The sequence below is a fragment of the Myotis davidii genome, unplaced genomic scaffold (assembly GCF_000327345.1).
Source record: "Myotis davidii unplaced genomic scaffold, ASM32734v1 scaffold201, whole genome shotgun sequence".
In the NCBI taxonomy this organism is placed as follows: Eukaryota; Metazoa; Chordata; class Mammalia; order Chiroptera; family Vespertilionidae; genus Myotis; species Myotis davidii.
In genome coordinates this window covers 5,159,052-5,177,133 of record NW_006297819.1, presented here as the reverse complement: position 1 = coordinate 5,177,133, position 18,082 = coordinate 5,159,052, and the positions used below count along the sequence as shown (strand labels likewise).

At 38.7% G+C, this 18,082-nt stretch overlaps 1 protein-coding gene across 2 annotated transcripts in view; it reads right to left on the bottom strand.

Moving 5' to 3' along the window:
- USF3 (upstream transcription factor family member 3) overlaps positions 1 to 18,082 on the bottom strand; it is a 38,459-nt gene that overhangs the window by 9,783 nt on the left and 10,594 nt on the right. For both annotated transcript variants that reach the window (XM_015570394.1, XM_006773603.2), the window contains 5 exons: positions 15,756 to 15,871; positions 14,321 to 14,385; positions 11,701 to 11,729; positions 8,724 to 8,806; positions 2,283 to 2,379 (listed from right to left, as the gene is read on the bottom strand). In XM_015570394.1, the coding sequence (XP_015425880.1) occupies positions 2,283 to 2,379; positions 8,724 to 8,806; positions 11,701 to 11,729; positions 14,321 to 14,367 (256 nt within the window). In that variant the 5' untranslated portion in view covers positions 14,368 to 14,385; positions 15,756 to 15,871. The remainder of the gene's footprint in view (positions 1 to 2,282; positions 2,380 to 8,723; positions 8,807 to 11,700; positions 11,730 to 14,320; positions 14,386 to 15,755; positions 15,872 to 18,082) is intronic.

Here is an 18,082-nt window from a genome sequence, read left to right as displayed (position 1 = left end):
TAGGACTTCCACTCAGCCAGCGTTCCTGTGGGTCTGGGTGATGTCCCTTCCGTCTTTTAGTTTCACTTTTGAAATGGTTGTTCGAGGCGGCAAACTCCGGCGTTAACCTATGCCGCCATCTTGGTTCTCTCCCCTTTTCCTTTCTAAGGAAGACAGCCTCACCCTTGGATCCTACTAACGGGGCAGCCTGGGCTGCTGCTATTTATGCTCTGTGACCCCGTATATCCCTACCTGTCTTGCCTCAAGAGTACTCTTCCCATTCCCTCTACCAAAGGCAGCCAATCCTCAGGCTGCCCTATGAGGTAGCCTGAAATGAACAGTCTGTCCTGACAAGGATGAGCTGAAACTAGAAAATTATTTCCGTGGATATTTAAACTAACAGACACAGGAAAAAGATGTCAATGTGCCATGGACATTAGAAATTTAAAAATAATTATTATAGACCAAATAATAATGGTTGTTCTCACTTACTGCACACTTACTATATGCCTGGGACTTTCCATTCACTGTCTCATTTAATAACAATAACAACAATCATAACATAATATTTATCAAGCATTTACTTGAAGTCCCAGACTTCAAGTGCTTTGCCAGAATTATCTCTTAATCTTCATAACAACCATGTATTGGGAACTACCTATTGTTGTCTTCATTCTCAGATGTGAGAAACAGGCTCAGAGTAGTTATATAATCTATCTAAAGTCAACCAGATAGATGCTATAATTATCCTCATTTTAAGATAAGGAAATTGAAACTTGGAGAAATTAAGTAACTGAGAGGTACTGAGTGATAAATGAAACCAGGACACAAATCCACGTGGCCTGACTCCCAAGACCACTGCTCTGACCACTGTTTTAGATTGTCATGTAGACCGTGAGAATGTGGAGGAAACTGTTGGGAGAAGAAGAGAGAGCAGATGCACAAAAAAGCACCAAAGAAAGGATGATGACGGAGATGACAAGTAGTCACACTGAAGCTGCCTCCTTTGCTGCTCCGACCCCTGGCCTGGCTGTTCAGCTTTTCCTGGGCCTCATGCAACATGTATTTTTTCAATAGTTTCCCTTTTTCCTAAGGTAACTTGACTGCTTCAGCCTCTGGGCTGTGAAATCAAAGAAGCTCTCACTAGAAAAGCCTACAAATCATTTTATAGGGTGCCTCAAAACGGGTACCAAACATATATTATGTATCTAACTACCTGATAGCATCATAACCAGGGCCTGGGCCATAAAGACAACTGAGCTAGTTAAGGGGATAAGTTGTTATCTAACTGAAATTCTGAAGCTAACCTTCAAGTATGGTCTCCAATATCCTTCCCGCTTCTTATGAACAGCTCAGCATTGCCCCCACAAATTCTGCCTTGTTTCTTTCCTTTAAATGTGACCTTCTGAGGTGTCACAGGAAATTGTCTCTCTCCTCTTGTCAGTGGCCTACCACTCTGAGCTTTATACTTGCCTGTGATATTCTTCTTTTCAGCTGTTATAAGGAAACCCATTCTCCAGTTCAAGTGGAAAAAGAGGTTCATTTGATAACATAGAAAGACTCACCTCTATCTAAAAATCAAATATTATTTTTAAATGTATTTTTATTGATTTCAGAGAGAAAGGGGAAGGGGGAGAGAGACAGAAACATCAATGATGAGAAAGAATCATTGATTGGCTGCCTCCTGCATGCTCCCCACTAGGGATCGAGCCTGCAACCCAGGCATGTGCCCTTGACTGGAATCGAACCCAGGACCCTTCAGTCCCCAGGCCAACACTCTATCCACTGAGCCAAAACGGCCAGAGCAAGATCAAATATTACTAAATGATCAGGCAGTCTGATGTGCACATTACATGTAATATAAACAATCATGAACTGAGGGTTTGGCCTTTTGAGCAAATTCACAGTTAAGTCTTGGCACAGGCATATCTTTATCTTGTTTTTAAGTTACACTAAGCAGGATCCCTCTATATCCCCTTATAAGCTCCTCCTAGTTGGATGATTAAACTAGAATAAAGGAGATCCAGCATTTCTTATATCATGAGTTAAGCAAACATGAAAAGTACAGACAAGTCCAAAATCAAAGTTATGTATGCCTGCAAAATTTAGAATTGCTCATTAAGATGAATTTATCTGCAACACTATTCTCCCAGATCCACTGAATGCATGGTCTTAATAATGTTTGTTGTCAAAAAGCCTTCTGTATCCTAATATAATTTGCACTGTGATGCAAAGGTCTAAACACTGGGGGGGGGGGGGGGGGTGGGGGGGGGGGGGGGGGGACAAAAAGAAAAAATATTTACCTTGTTCATTATTTCCTCCATTAAGCAGGAATTCATCATTTTGCCTTTTCAATTCTGTTATATATTTAAAGGCTTGGTCCAGGATCATATTCTTGCTCTGCCAAAGAAAATTAACCATTTAAAAGGTCTTCATTTTTAGACCTTGCCAAAGAAACTTAAAGTGTTGGTTTTATCATATATTAGAGGCCCAGCCTAACGCATGGATTCATACACTGGTGGGGTCCCTCGGCCTGGCCTGTGGGGATTGGGCCGAAACCAGCTCTCCGACATCCCCCGAGGGGTCCCAGATTGCAAGAGGGCACAGGCCAGGCCAAAGGACCCCACCAGTGCACAACTGGGGCTGGGGAGGGACCACAGGAGGGCTCCAGGGCATGTCCAGCCTGTCTTGCTGAGTCCCGATTGGCCAGACCCCAGCAGCAAGCTAACCTACAAGTTGAAGCGTCTGCCCCCTGTGGTCAGTGTGCATCATAGCAACTGGTCGAACGAACAGTCAGACACTTAGCATATTAGGCTGTTATTACATAGGATATGTGATATGTATCTTGAAAAATGTTTTAAATTCACCAATATTCAAAAGCTTCTACTATTTATCTTTCATTTACTAAGTATTTATTGAGCATCAACTATGTGTCAGGCTCTGTACTAGGCACTAGGGATATTATAAACAAAACAGAAAAAGTTCCTGAATTTGAGAAATTTTATACATATATATGAATAAAATGCTGTGGGGGGGAAAAATAGGGCAGAGTAAGAAGCGGCCAGAGAGATGGCAGAGGTTACTCTGTGTATGGACTGAGTGTTTGTGTCCCCCCACAATTCATGTTGAAACTCTAATCCCTGCTGTGATGGTATCTGGTGATTGAGCCTTTGGTAGATAATTAGGTCATGCGGGTAGACCTTTCATATGAGATGCCCTTAGAAGAAAACATGAGGGAGGTAAGTGTCATGTGAGGACGTAGTGAGGAAGAAAGTCCACACCAGGAACTGAATTGGCTAGTACCTTGATCTTGGACTTCCCATCCTCCAGAACTGTGAGAAATAAATTTTGGTTGTTTAAGCCACCCAGTCTATGATAATTGTCTTATAGCAGCCCCAAATGACTAAGACACTCTGTTATAATCTATTTTGTATAGAGAGGCTGAGGAAGGCTTCTCTGTAAGGTAACTTTCTTTTTTTTAAATCCACACCCAAGGATATTTTTCCATTAATTTTTAGACAGAGTGGAAGGGAGGGGGAGAGATAGAGAGAGAAACATCAATGTGAGAGAGACATTGATTGGTTGCCTCCCACGTTCTCCACGACCTGGGCCACAGATCGAGCCTGACACAGAGGCACGTGCCCTTGACAGAGTAGAACCCAGAACCCTTCAGTCCTCAGGTTGACACTCGTATCCACTGAGCCAAACCGGCTAGGGCTGTAAGGCAACATTTAAGTACAAACATGAAGGAGGTACAAAAAGTGTAGGCCTTATAGGTATCAGGAAAAAGAGGGTTCAGGTAACAGGATCAGTAAGAGCAAAGGCTCTCGGGCAGAGCTGTGCTTGGCGTGTTGGAGGAACAGTAAGGAGATGAGCCAACTAAAGTACATAGGAGAAGAGTAGTAAAAGAGGAGGCCAATGAGGGCCTTAAAGACCATTTAAAGACTTTAAATTAAATTTAATGTTATTCTTTACTCTGTCAGCCAGAACTACAATGTTACTTGACTGACTTTTGGTGTCATACTCCCAGTATATTCCATTCCTAAGCTTTTTGAAAAGATTGTATTTTAGGTCAAAGTGCTGCTTTATTCTTAATTAATAATTTTAAAAAGTGAAAACACAATATGTGCATATAGCAAAAAAATGTAAACAATCTGAAGGGATATATAATGAAAGCTAATATTTCTTTTGGCTTTAACCTTCCAGACCCTTTTCCAGAGGCCACCACTATAAAGTGACCTGTGTACCCTTCCAAAATGTTCTATGCCCGTGCGTGTGTGTGTGTGTGTGTGTGTGTGTGTGTGTCTGTTTAAATCCAGATAGAAAGATACTATAAAGAGTAAGTTACTTTATTTTTAAATTTAAAAATATACCTTGGAGATACTTTTATATAGCATTTAGGTTTCTGTATCTATGTTACACCTTCTGAATGCTGTATTTATTTTATTTACCAGTCTATTACTAATAAATATTTAAGCTGTATAAGAAGCATTTCAGTTTTTTATTCTTCAGCTATTAAAAATGTTGCAGTGCCAACTGCAATTGGAAAATAATTTTTTAAATGTTGCAGTGCATGTTTAACTCCTACTCCCATGTGCACATTATTAAATATCTCCAGTACTTTATCAGACAACTCTTTTCATGCAGGAATTGGTGATCTAGTGCTTTGATTCAGCAAGTTACAATTTTGGGTTCCTTAGACTGTGTCCTCCAAAAAACCAAAGTAACCCAGGAAACACTTTTGAGAGAGAAAACTGATATTGTCCTTTCTTAACTCAAAAGTCGAGAGCCCTAGCCAGTTTTTCTCAGTGGTTACAGCATTGGCCCTCAGACTAAAGGGTCACAGGTTCGATTCCAGTTAAGGGCACATATCTCAGTTGCAGGCTCATCCCCATCCCTGGTCGGGGTGTATGTGGGAGGCAACCAATTGATGGGTCTCTCTTAAATAGATATTACTCTCTCTCTGTCTCTACCCCTCCCTTCCTCTCTCTCTAGAAATCAATGGAAAAAAATATCCTCAGGTGAGGATTAACAACAACAACAAAAAAGAGCTGAGACAAAGGCAGAGCCTTACAGTGCCCATTTTCTGCCTCTCTACTTCAGATGGGGGTGGAGACATGCAGCAATAGTGCAGGAAATTTTAATTTATTCAGCTTCTGGGAGCCAAAGATTGATTTCCATTGCACAGTCTAAGACACCGAGGAAATCAAAATGATTATGGTTTCCTTTCAGAGACACTCATAGGAATGAAAGCCAAGAGCAGGAAAATAAGATTTTACTAGGCAAACACAAATATTTACTGAGCAGCTACTATATACATTGAGATGTAGAGGAAGAAAAACAGTCAGAGGACACAGTGTCTGCCCTTAAGTTTGCTATTTGTTAAAGAAACTGAAAGTGTGTTTTTAAGAAGACTAAAAAACATTTATGCAAGACTAAGTACCACCCTGGAAGGGAGAATGAAAAGAAAGTGGAGTGAAAGACCTTCCTAAGAGGACAGTGTGGAGAAGAGGCAAACTGATCTGGGCCTCCCTGCCACAGCCCGGGAGGTTCAGGACTGGGAGCTCCCGTGACCACGAAGGTGGGGTGAAAGGTATGGGGATAAAACTGGAAGGCTGGTGGAAGGACTCTTCTTATGCAGTAATAAGAACCAATCCCCACACAGCTGGATGACTTCCCCTTTCTGCCCCAACCACCAGAGACAAGTTTGTTTTCTATGAAGTGTAACCAGAGAATTTCAGCCTCAGGGATACCTGGCACAGAAGTGAACACACGATGAGGCTCCTGAGTGAAAACCGGAGTGAAGTCAAACCGCCTCCTAAAGCACTCACTTCCCTGACTCAGCTTCCAGAATAATAGCAACTAGCCTCATGCTCTTCCAACCGTTCCCACACCTAGGTACAGGGCTCAAGAATTCTGCTCTGGAAAAAAAAATTAATAGCTACCCCCAAAACAAACAAAAAAAGCAACAAATACTGATATTTTTGAGTTTCACAACAACAACACTCATTCACCAACTAATCACTCAACACTCAGAGCTACCAATAGACAAGCTTACCCAATCAGCTTTTTAATGTCTCATTCTCTAATAGGAAAAACAACTAAGTATCACTAAGCATTTCAGGAAAGTCTCCAAACAGAAAGACAAACATTCGTAGAGGTTCCTAATCTATCATAGGTACTAAAAGTTTATAAAAATGATACTTGATACTGGAAAATATGTAAGCATCTTTTTTCTCCATAATACTAGCCAAGTAAAAGGTTAAGGAGGTGGTGGTAAAAATGGGAAATCGGGCCCTCGCGGGTTTGGCTCAGTTGATAGAGCATTGGCCCAAGGACTGAAGGGTCTGGGTTTGATTCTGGTCAAAGGCAAGTTCAATCCCTGGCCCTGGTTGGGCCATGTGCAGGAGGGGGCAACCAATCCATGTTTCTCTCACATCGATGTTTCTCTCTATCTCTCCCTCACCCTTCCATTCTCTCTAAAAATTAATGGAAAAATATCCTCAGGTGAGGATTACCTAAAAAAAAAAATCAGAAGATACAAAGTTAACACAGAAAATATTTTTTAAAAACCCTGTAACATTCTCATAGATGAGATGATATTATCTCCATGAAACAAACATGTGGCATGAAAAGAAACAAAAAGAATAAGAAAAAAGATTCTTGGAAATTAAAAATATGGAGCAGTAATTACATTCTGGTCAATTTATTTGTTTTTTTTTAAATATATTTTATTGATTTTTTACAGAGAGGAAGGGAGAGGGACAGAGAGTTAGAAACATCGATGAGAGAGAAACATTGATCAGCTGCCTCCTACACACCTCCTACTGGGGATGTGCCCACAACCAAGGTACATGCCCTTGACCGGAATCGAACCTGGGACCTTTCAGTCCACAGGCCGACGCTCTATCCATCGAGCCAAACCAGTTAGGGCACGTTCTGGTCAATTTACATGTTTCTCTTTTATTATATAGGATTTGCTTGGAATATTACACTCAGTTCTTTATATAAATGTATGTTTTCCTTATCCACCTGTTTCAGTAGAGGTGAGTGTTTTGCTGCTGAAATTAAAACAGAAGAGTTAAAGGAGACCAACCAATTGAGATGGAAAAGAAAGTGTAGAGGGCTCCAGAAGTATAGTCTCAAAGGAAAAAAAAGGGTAAAAAGAAATTATGTGGTACATTTGACCAAGTAGAAACTGTACTAAGAGACTGTTGGAAGTGTGGAAAAATTAAAGAGGAGTATATAGAAAATTAAGCAAATGTGAAATGATGAGGCAATTATTAACTCAAAAAAAGTTGCATACGAAATGAAACATAATATAGTATACTCCTTGACTCAACCATACACAATATTTAGACCATCTTCATAACATAAAAACTGAATGCCAATTTAATCAAAAGTTATGGTAGAATTACATTGGATTACTCAGGGGAAAGCCAAGGGAAAAGCATATGAGGAAGTTAATGGACAATATACAAAATGCAAAATAAGATATAATAATATAAGCATGTCATTTTGAAATAGAAAGGTAAATACCAGAAGAAACAGTTGAGAATGATTGCCTCTAAGGAGCTACATTAGAACTGGGAAGTAGTAGGCAGGAGACCAATATCTGTTGTTGTTTTAAGCTTTTCGGTGCTATTTGCTGTGTATATATTAACTGTTGCATCTATTAATTTAATTAAATATATAACTGTATTAACCAATGGTCACCCCAATAAATTTAATACAATTTTTTAAAAAGAGAAAACCCACTAGAAAAATGGGTCAAAAACTAGAATAGGCACTACATAAAAAAAGAGTATATACAAATATTCATTTAAAATGTAAAAAAGAAAAATAGGTTTTCAAACTAGTTTAAAACCTCTTTCGATTCAGGGAAATGCTAATAAAAACCATGAAATACTATAATACAAAAGAAATTAATTTAAAAAAGGCTAAGTCAAATGATGATATCCCATTACAATGGAATACTATATAACCAGTAAAATGTTACGACACATGAGGAAAGGTATCTACAGCTAAGTCTACTATGTACCACTGCGTGAAAATAGAAAGGAGGTTGTGAAACTACACAGACATATTCACAAAGCAATGTATAAAGAGATGTGTAACAAGTTTTAGCAGTGATTATAACTTGAGTGTAGGATGTCAATTTATTTAACTTATTTTTTAAGATTTTTTTAATTCTTGGCAGTATTCAATTTATTTTTTAAACTCTGTATGCCTTCCATATTGTTTCCATTTTTATTGTTTTGATTTCAGTGAGCAGGTTTTATCCTCATTATCAGAAGAAACAAAAAGCTTAGAGAAAACTGTCAGCTTAAATAAGTTGAGATTTTAGTAGAGGTTGATAAGGTGTGGAGAACAAAATAAAGAAGAGATCCTTAGAAGATTCTAGGTAAGAATTTAAGATAGTAACGAACATGATTGGAGAAAATAAAAGAAATGCCTAGTAAATACAGTTGCATACATACTAGTATACATGTAATCATGGGACTGAATAATTTAAGATTTTAAAGATCTAGAAATGATATGGTCCATTTGATCATGTAGAAACTGTACTAGAAGATTGTGGGAAGAATTAAACATAGCCATACAGAAACTTAAGAAAATGAAAAATTATGAGACAATTATTAACTCCAAAAAACTATTCATGACAGGGAACAAGAATAACCTTGGAAACAACAGGGGATTATCTGTACACAAGTTATGGATAAAAAAATAAGGGGATTTCTTACCTGCTTCAGCGCAGGGGAACATGGGATCAGCTCTCCTATTCTGTTAATCCCAGCATTGATTTTCTTCTTCCTATGCCTCTCCACTAGAAAGAGGGAAAAATCCATTTATCAAACCTACAGACAATTTGCTTCATTCTCCCTAGTAAAGAAATCCTAGGCAAAGAAAAACCTAAGAAAATCTTATCAAATAGTATCTACTAACTACAGTAAGATTTCTAAGTGTCAGATTTTAAGCCTAGTGTTATGAAAATTGATATAGGCAATACTTTTATTAGCACTTTAAAAAATGAGATCTGAAATAAATTCAAATTATAAACAGAAATTACTAATATTATATTACTATTAGGCAATTATATTGTAGTTCAAGTATTACGAGAGATTTTTTAAAATATATATTTTATTCATTTTTTTACAGAGAGGAAGGGAGAGGGACAGAGAGTTAGAAACATCGATGAGAGAGAAATATCGATCAGCTGCTGCCTGCACACTTCCCACTGGGGATGTGCCCACAACCAAGGTACATGCCCTTGACCGCAGTTCGACACTCTATCCACTGAGCAAAACCGGTTCAGGCATTTATGAGAGATTTTAACAACCAAATTTCAAGAACCCACTAATAAGCTAAGTTACTAGAAAATTGCCTCTTTATAGCAGATGGGCAAATGAGACCTTTCTAAACAGATTAGGATGACTAGAGAACATTTGTGGAATAGAAACAGCTAGTAGTTATAACTTAAAATAGACAAGAAAAGGCAGTGGTTTGGCCTTTTCTATGAGGTCTGGGTTGTTCACTTTGGCCACATAGAAATTTTCCCATCCAAGAAATTGGGTATCTAACAACTTCTCAATGAACTGGGAAATGTTCCGGTTTATGTGCTACAACTTTAAAAGCCCTGGCTGGTTTGGCTTAGTGGATAGAGCGTTGGCCTGCAGACTGAAGGGAGCCAGGTTCGATTCTGGTCAAGGGCACATGCCTGGGTTGCGGGCTCATTCCCCAGTAGGGGGCTTGCAGGAGGCAGCGGATCAATGATTCTCATCATTAGTGTTTCTCTCTCTCTCTCCCTCTCCCTTCCTCTCTGAAATCAATAAAAATATATTAAAAAAATAAAAGAGGATTAAAAAAAATAAAAGAGGATACAAGACATTATATAAATAATTTCTATAAGACACTGTTAGTAGAAACATTGGTCTTGGCTATTTTCTGTGAGAAAGTTTTCTAAAATCTTCCTGTCTAATAAGATTCCAGTGCTTCTAAAAGAATGATCTTTCAAATTGTAGCATAGGTAGGTATTGCTTTGCAAAAGATATTCTTTTTGCTTCAGAATCTAGCAGTAAGGACATCCTTTTCATTGATATCTAATCATTCTGAATAAATTACTATCAGAACATATTTATGGCACCATGTGACAGTTGACACCATTAAAACATTTTGGTCAAGCATGTCAAACTTGCGGCCCACAATGAATATTTTTGTAGCCCAGCCAATATAACGGTATATAAGAAACGTTTTAATAAAAATTTCGTAACTTAATTTTTACAATATCCTGTTATACATAATTATTAATAATAAATTACAACATTCACTAATGACTGATTACTATAATGGTGTTGGATTCATTTCCCTTACGTGCCTTACACGCAGGCACACCATTTCTCTCCACTAATACTAGCAGCCAGTATTTTAGCAGCCCATTGCCACGTCATTAGTCTTGGACTGACTTGTTTGGTGTGGGCAACAGGAAATACCTCGCTTTTGGAGAACAAGAAAAATAGGTTTATTTGCATTATGCTTACTAATTTGTGCAGTTACTCAGTGTCTGGTAAGTTAATGTTCACGAAAAAATATTAATTTTTATTAAAATGTTCTATTATTTTATGTTAATTATTCACTGATTTCAGCCTTTTGTATTTAGCATGTCTCTATCGAAAATAAACCTATGTTTCTGTGAAAATTGAAGCTTTTGTTTTTTGCAGTCTAGATAAACTTAAACCTTTTTTATTTGGCCCGTGTTAGCCTTTGAGTTTGACATGCTTGATTTAGGTCATATATCTGAAAGAGATTAAACTCATATGGCCAAAAAAAAAAAAAAAAAAAAAAAGCAATGCATATAGTTCACCTTTCTTCTGGATTCTCTAACAATAGTATCTGTTGTTATCTAGGAGCGGACTTTTTAATGTGGGTAGGTAAAAACAACAACATTAAGACTCTTTACCCACTGTGATAAAGGGCATTAAAGGCAGTTAATTCCCTTCTGGGGAACAGCAATATCCCACCAGTGGTCAACACTTCTCTCCATAGATAAAATTTTCCCCATTGTTCTTTACTTAGCGAAAGGAAGATATCAATTATAATATAGATAACAAAAATTAACTTCTATTTTTTTTTAGATTGATTTCAGTGAAGTCTCTGATAGAAAATAAATGTTACAAAATGTACCAAATTGTAAATGTATATGTAATTACTTCTATACATGTTTATCTGGCTTTGGCCTATAATTTTCATGTTTGAGATAAAATTAAGTATTTATTTTCTATACTTCTTCCTATAATTTAGGACTTCACAACTTAAGACTGTTCACATTTTAAGTACTTTAAGATCTACACCCTGCTGCTCATCTCTTTCCTATTCCTCTAGGTAGCCAGCTCCCTGTGGAATTTCTGCAAAGACTCATACTCTACTTTCTATTTAGGAAAAGTACATCTGGAATCACTCAAAATACTAAAATCACTCAGTGAGTGAAATCACTTAACACACTAGCTCCAGGGGTATATTAACCCTTAAATTATCTAAACAGACAATAAATCAGAAGATGATAAGCAAGCCATCTTCATGAGTTGCAAGGTTGTTCAGTCAATTAAAAATAAGAAAGACTTTTCTAAAATGATTCTATACAATCAACTGTATATATAATCAATTGTAGTATAATTTCATTTTGAATACAAAAATGTTAAATGAAATTTAAGTTGCTGTTTCTACCTGCATTGTGTGTCTCCCGGTTTTTCTTTCTGAAACAAAAAGTGGAGATAAAAGGAACATGAAAATAATAGAAAACCATTTTCACCACTTTACATTTTGAGAGCATAAAAATCAATTTTATGAATTTGTATTTGTTGCATCAATAAGAAACTATCTAAAGAAAATTTGCTTAATATATATTATGATATGTAAACTTAACTGCAGATATCTTACCTAATAATAGACAAGCATGCTAATTGGTGTCACTCCGCTATACCCACCAGCCAATCAGAGTGCCTATGCAAATTAACCCAACAAAGATGGCGGTTAATTTGCATACATAAGTGCCCAGTGGCCTGGGTCCCGGGAACATCATTGGCACCGAGGTCACTCTGAGGTAGGCCCCGTGTGGGCTCTGAGCAGCCTAGGAAGGGCCTGAGTCAGGGGGCTCCTGGGCAGGGCCGAGCCTGTGATCAGAGTCGAGGGGCCCCCTGCTCAAGCCTAAAGCCTTGGCCAGAGGCTTTAGGCCTGGGCAGGGGCGGAGCTGGCCATCGGAGGGAACTGGGGGTCCCCTGCCCAGGCCTAATGCCTTGGCCAGAGGTGTTAGGCCTTTTAGACCTGCCCTGCCTGTCCCACGGGTGGGGCCTGCTCCAGAGGCCTGGCGCCTTGGGAGGCAGGGATGCGGCCCTGCAGGCAGCCATCCCGGTCGCCTCCCATAAAGGGAGGCCAGACTGTGGCTTAGGCCCACTCCCCAAGGGGAGCAGGGAGCGTGCCTACGCCATCAGTAGGACATCCCCTGAGGGCTCCCAGTATGTGAGAGGGGGCAGGCTGGGCTGAGGGACACACGTCCGTCCCCCCAGTGCACGAATTTCATGCACCGGGCCCCTAGTATCAATATAAATTTAGAATCCACAATTTCTGAAAGTAACTACAATTCTCTGTTCTTACACACCTACAAGCCATTGGTCAGGAAGCAAATCAACAAAAATTATTTGAAAAATGTAATTAAGGAACTAGTCAACACTCAATGTGCCAAGTAGGTGACTTCCTTTTGTTTAGAGAGAGTAGGAAGGAGGGAAGGGGAGAGAAAGAGAGAAACATTGATTGGTTGCTTCCCGCACCCACCCGACTGGGGTGGGGATGGAACCTGCAACCCAGGTGTGTGCCTTTAACCAGGAATTGAACCTGAGACACTTTGGTGCACAGGCTGACACTCTATCCACTGAGGACACCAGCCAGGGCACAAATAGGTGACTTCTGATGTTTGCCTGGCACCCAGGCTGAGGTGGAGGTGAGTGTGTAAAGGAGATAAGCAACAGCAGGGAGGAACCTGGAAATCCCCAGGAAGGGAACTATGGCAGCCACCAGCACTGACAAGTGGCATTTCAGCCATCTTTTGCAATTATGTACCTTAAGTTATCCAAACCCTTAAATTTTATTAAAAGCTAATCTATTAAAAAGATTGATTTTTCCCTTTCATGTACCATTATTCAACACATTAACATTTTCTAACACCTATTGGGTAAAAAAAGAGAATAGTGATTTTAATATTAATGGAAGCAGCCTGGCCAGTGGAGTTCAATAGTTGAGCATTGGCCTATGAACCAGGAGGTCATGGTTTGATTCCCAATCAGAACACATGCTTGGGTTGAAGGTTCGATCCCCAGGGGACCGGGGGCAGGGGGGCGGGGAGGTAAGGTCCAAGGGGGGACATGCAGGAGGCAGCTGATCAATGATTCTCTCATCATTGATGTTTCTATCTCTCTCTCCCTCTCCCTTACTCTCTGAAATCAATAAAAATATTTTTTAAAAATTAATGGTGCCCTGACGGGTTTGGCTCAGTGGATAGAGCGTCAGCCTATGGACTGAAGAGTCCCAGGTTTGATTCTGGTCTAGGGCATGTACCTTGGTTGTGGGCACATTCCCAATTAGGGGGTGTGCAGAAGGCAGCTGATCGATGTTTCTCTCTCACCGATGTTTCTGGCTCTCTGTCCCTCTCCCTTTCTCTCTGAAGGGGAATCAATAAAATATATTAAAAAAAATTAATGGTAATATTGGTCATGTAATTCTAAGGAGTAATCCTGGCCAAAATGGTAGAAATCCAGAAGGGGGTAAAATCCGTTTCTGGCATGATTACAATGATAGGGACCTACAAGGCATGGAAAGACACACCAGAAAGTTTAAAATCATTCTAGTATCTCAGAAATATTAATAGCAATTTGGTTCAAATACCAAAATGCTAAAAAAATAAAAGAACCAAAAATAATATTGTACTGATATGCATATTGACATAATGGTTTCTAATATCACAAAATGTCTATTCAAACTGACTTTAGCCTGCGTGAGCTTAGGATCTACAAAGACTAATCCTGTGTGGAGTAAAAACTTTCAGAAGAAACTAAACATTTAGAATAGATTTGGTATTACACTTGTTATACTGCTGACAGAATAAGAACAGGTACATGTAAACTATGTACCACTTTCTATAAAGTGATTTCTCTCTATCCACACATATTTTGAAAGAGTAATGATTTTCTAGGCAGCCAAATGAAAGTTCCCTAAGGATTACCTATTTAATAAAGTAGGGACTAATTCTGCTTATCTTCTAAAACTATATTGTTTTTGAACTGCGGCTACATACCTGTGCTGCTTTTTTGTAGGAGTCTCATTTTCTGTCATTTCTGGCATGGTTACAATGATAGGGACCTAGAAGGCATGGAAAGACACACCAGAAAGTTTAAAATCATTCTAGTATCTCAGAAATATTAATAGCAATTTGTTTCAAATACCAAATGCTAAAAAAATAAAAGTGATATCATGAAAAAAGCTCTGGGGATAGAAAAATGCATAAGAAAAAAGGACAAAAACATTATATCTAGCAGATGGAGAACAAGATGCATGTCAAATGTGAGATGTAGCCAAAAAGCAGAAAGACTACATGGGCTTGGAAATCAAGGTAAGTTAATCAAGGGTATGGATTTGGGCAAGACCTAGAAGACAGGTAAAACATACTTGAGTTGGGAGAGTATGTTCTTTGTTCATGATACTGTTTGTTTGTGATACAAAATTTAAACTAGAACAATGGACCCTCTCTCTGAACACAGAACAAACAAAAGTGACAAGCAGACAAACATGTAATATTCTATACATGGAAGCATTCATTCATTCATTCACTCATTTGCTAGGCCTCTTTCATTTCAAACTGAAAAAAGTCTTAAGTTACCATTTTGAGAGTCATTAAACTCTGAATAGGAAAATTCTATTTATATTTAAAATATCGTAATAGTAAAGAATGTATGTACTATAAGAAAATATACACATGTGCTAAAAAAGCCTGAAAGCAAATACTTTGAAATATTAATCATAGTTATGTAAAGCTAGCAATAATAGAGGTTATTTCTTTCTCTTTTCTAATTTTCAAATATTCTGTAATGAAAACTAAAATCTCAGGGATTGACAATCTTTCAAAAGAGGTTTGTCAAGTTGGGCAACCTATTCTGGTGCACTGGAGGGTGTGCAGGTGTGGTTCCCCATTTTTCCCCATCAGAGGAAGGAAGAAGACAGCAAGTATGGAATCAGAAGCCAGCACAACTGTAAAACCTGATTCTGTCATTTCCGATGTGCTGTGAGGTCCTGGGCAAGTTGTATTACCTCTTGGAACCTCACATGTCTCATCTACAAAATGGATCATAATCACATATCTAGATTATTGAGGTATTTCAAGAAAGGAAGGAAAGAATGCAAGGAGAGCACAATAGCAAGGAGCCTAGCAGTAAGAAGTCAATAAATGCTAGCTATCAATATTAATGAGGTATTTTAGGTTAAGGCTTTAACCTGGGAAGGAAGTGAAGGGTCCTGGGAAATAGTAGAAGTGAATGCAGAGGTGATGACAGGAAGTGCTGGCAGAAGCAGCCTAAGGAGAAATGTGTGCTTAAGACCTATTTTCAGCACTTATTCTACCTTCTCCTTAACACTTGTGAAGTTACATATCTGCCTAGAAGCAACACACTCACATTAGATGACCATATAATGATAATGTGAGGCATGTGAGTAAATAAACCCATCACTTTTCTTACCCAAGGGCTTGCAGAATTTCTTTACTTTTGATTCCTGGCTTCCAACGCCTCCTGTTTATGATCCAAATCTATCATCTTCTGCCAGAAGATGGTCTATAAGTTATGTTTTCTTCTTACTACACAGAGAAAAATCAATACATGTTTATAGCAGCATGTAAAATAAGAACTGGTGATCTATGGCATGCAGGAAGATTTTCACTTGCAAGGCAATAAATGTAATTGCTTTCAAAAGTCACTTTCCTAAGGCTGACCCATGCTCCACCCCACAAAGATGATAGTACTGCAGCTATGGGATCGTTGGTCTCCAGGTGACTTTCTCCTTTCTATTAGGAATGCTATCCCTCAGGTTCTCACTGTCCTCCATCTATCTCTTAAACTAAGACCTATCCTTAATTCTAAAATTATCTTTCCTTTAATTTCCTACTCCCCGGCTTCACTTCTCTCCTGTCACAGTGACTAAAAACTTACTCAAGGCCCTTCACTAAGGCTACACTAGGAAGACAGTACTCAGACCTGTGCACTGTATGAGTTCTGTAAACCAAAAATAATTTTAGGCTATAATAAAGAATTCAAAGCATTTATTTGAGCAAAAAGATCTGTAGCCCAGGTGACAGATTCATGTAGCACCCTATATTGTGTTCCACCAAGATGGGGGGTTGTGAGGTTAAATATGATTTTATTGATTTTAGAGAAAGAGGACGAGAGAGGGAGAGATAGAAACATTGATGAGAGAGAAACTGATTGGCTGCCTCCTGCACTCCCACTACTGGGGATCAAGCCTGCAATCCCGGCATGTGTCCTGACCGGGAATCAAACTGGGAACCTCTTGGTGCATAGGATGCAGCTCAACCAACTGAGCAACACCAGCTGGGTGAGGCGGGGTTTTTTATAGCAATAGTTCCTATCCAGAGTCCCAATTAGGTCCATTTATGTAAATGAAGTATCGAAATTGTGCAGTTCTGATTGGACAAGGCAGGTCTCAATCCATTGGTAGAAAGAGGAAACCAGGGTAGAAAGAGAAAGCAGAGAGTTCAGTCTGAGGTTCTTCCCAATATACAGAGTACACGAGGGACCCCTGTGAGCAAACAGCTGCTAGACTCTTATTGTTCATAAAATCTGGGCCCTCAGGTAGACCATGGGGAGTCCATCTCAGCAGATAAAGCCCTCTTGAGGTTCACATCAAATAATATTTCCTCTTAGGAAACACAGCTCTAAAAACAGATTTGGGGGCTTCATTCCAGACAAATGAGAAGCACTGGGTAGAGCCCAGGAATCTGTTTTTTCAACAAGGTCTCTAGAGATTTTTCTTTTTCTTTTCCTTTCTTCTCCTCCCTGCCCCCTCCTTCACATCCTCCTTCTTCTTCATTTTTTTATTTTGAACAAAAATGTTTGAGAAACCTAGGTCCACTTTAGGGCAATGCTTCCTAGCCATTCCTGATAGGAATTATCAGAAGGTAATAGTTAAAAATACAAATAAATTCTCAGCCCATCCTAGACACACTGAAACAGTCTGTAAACAAGGAATTCCAATTTCTAAGAGAGGGAGGGATCTGAAATTTATTAAGTGCCCCAAATGACTCTTATCAGGAAAATTTGGAAACAGGCAAATATCTTTACTTGGTGAAATTTCAGGCATCTGACTAATATCCTATTGTAAGAGATATTATTTCGGATGTGGCCTGACAATTGACCACATAATTTTATCTATAAACCAGTAAGGTCAGATTTGCCTCATACTCATGAGTCAACATTTGGTCATTAGTATTAGGTTCCAGCTGTTCTCCTATAGCACTTTTGAAAGTTTTCAGGTTCACGCTACAATTAAGAAACATGAAGTAGAAGTTCTAATTTTCTAAACACCAAGGATCTTGAAGTAAATGACAGTAGAGGCCTATCACATAAGTAAACGCATTCACTGCACTGTGGTGAAAGCCAGCAGTTCAGTTGAAAAATTAAAAACCAGATTACTACACATTGCTATAAATACCCATCTCAAACCACATTTTAATCAATTCAATTACATCTAATTCAATGCAAAGTTATTTCCATGTGCAAATCCTTCTGATATTAACATTGCATTCCTGACATTAAAAATAACATTTATTGGAATAAGGAAGTATATAATATTGTCACAAAACCTTGTCCACTTATTAATCTACACTAATAAAAGAGAAAAATGGTAATTGGCGTACGACGCTACCCTTTTCATTGGCTAATCAGGGCGATATGCAAATTAACTGCCAACTAAGATTGGCAGTTAACTGCCAACAAGATGCCGGTTAATTTGCATATGTAGGCACAATGCAGGGAGGCGAAAGGGAAAGCAG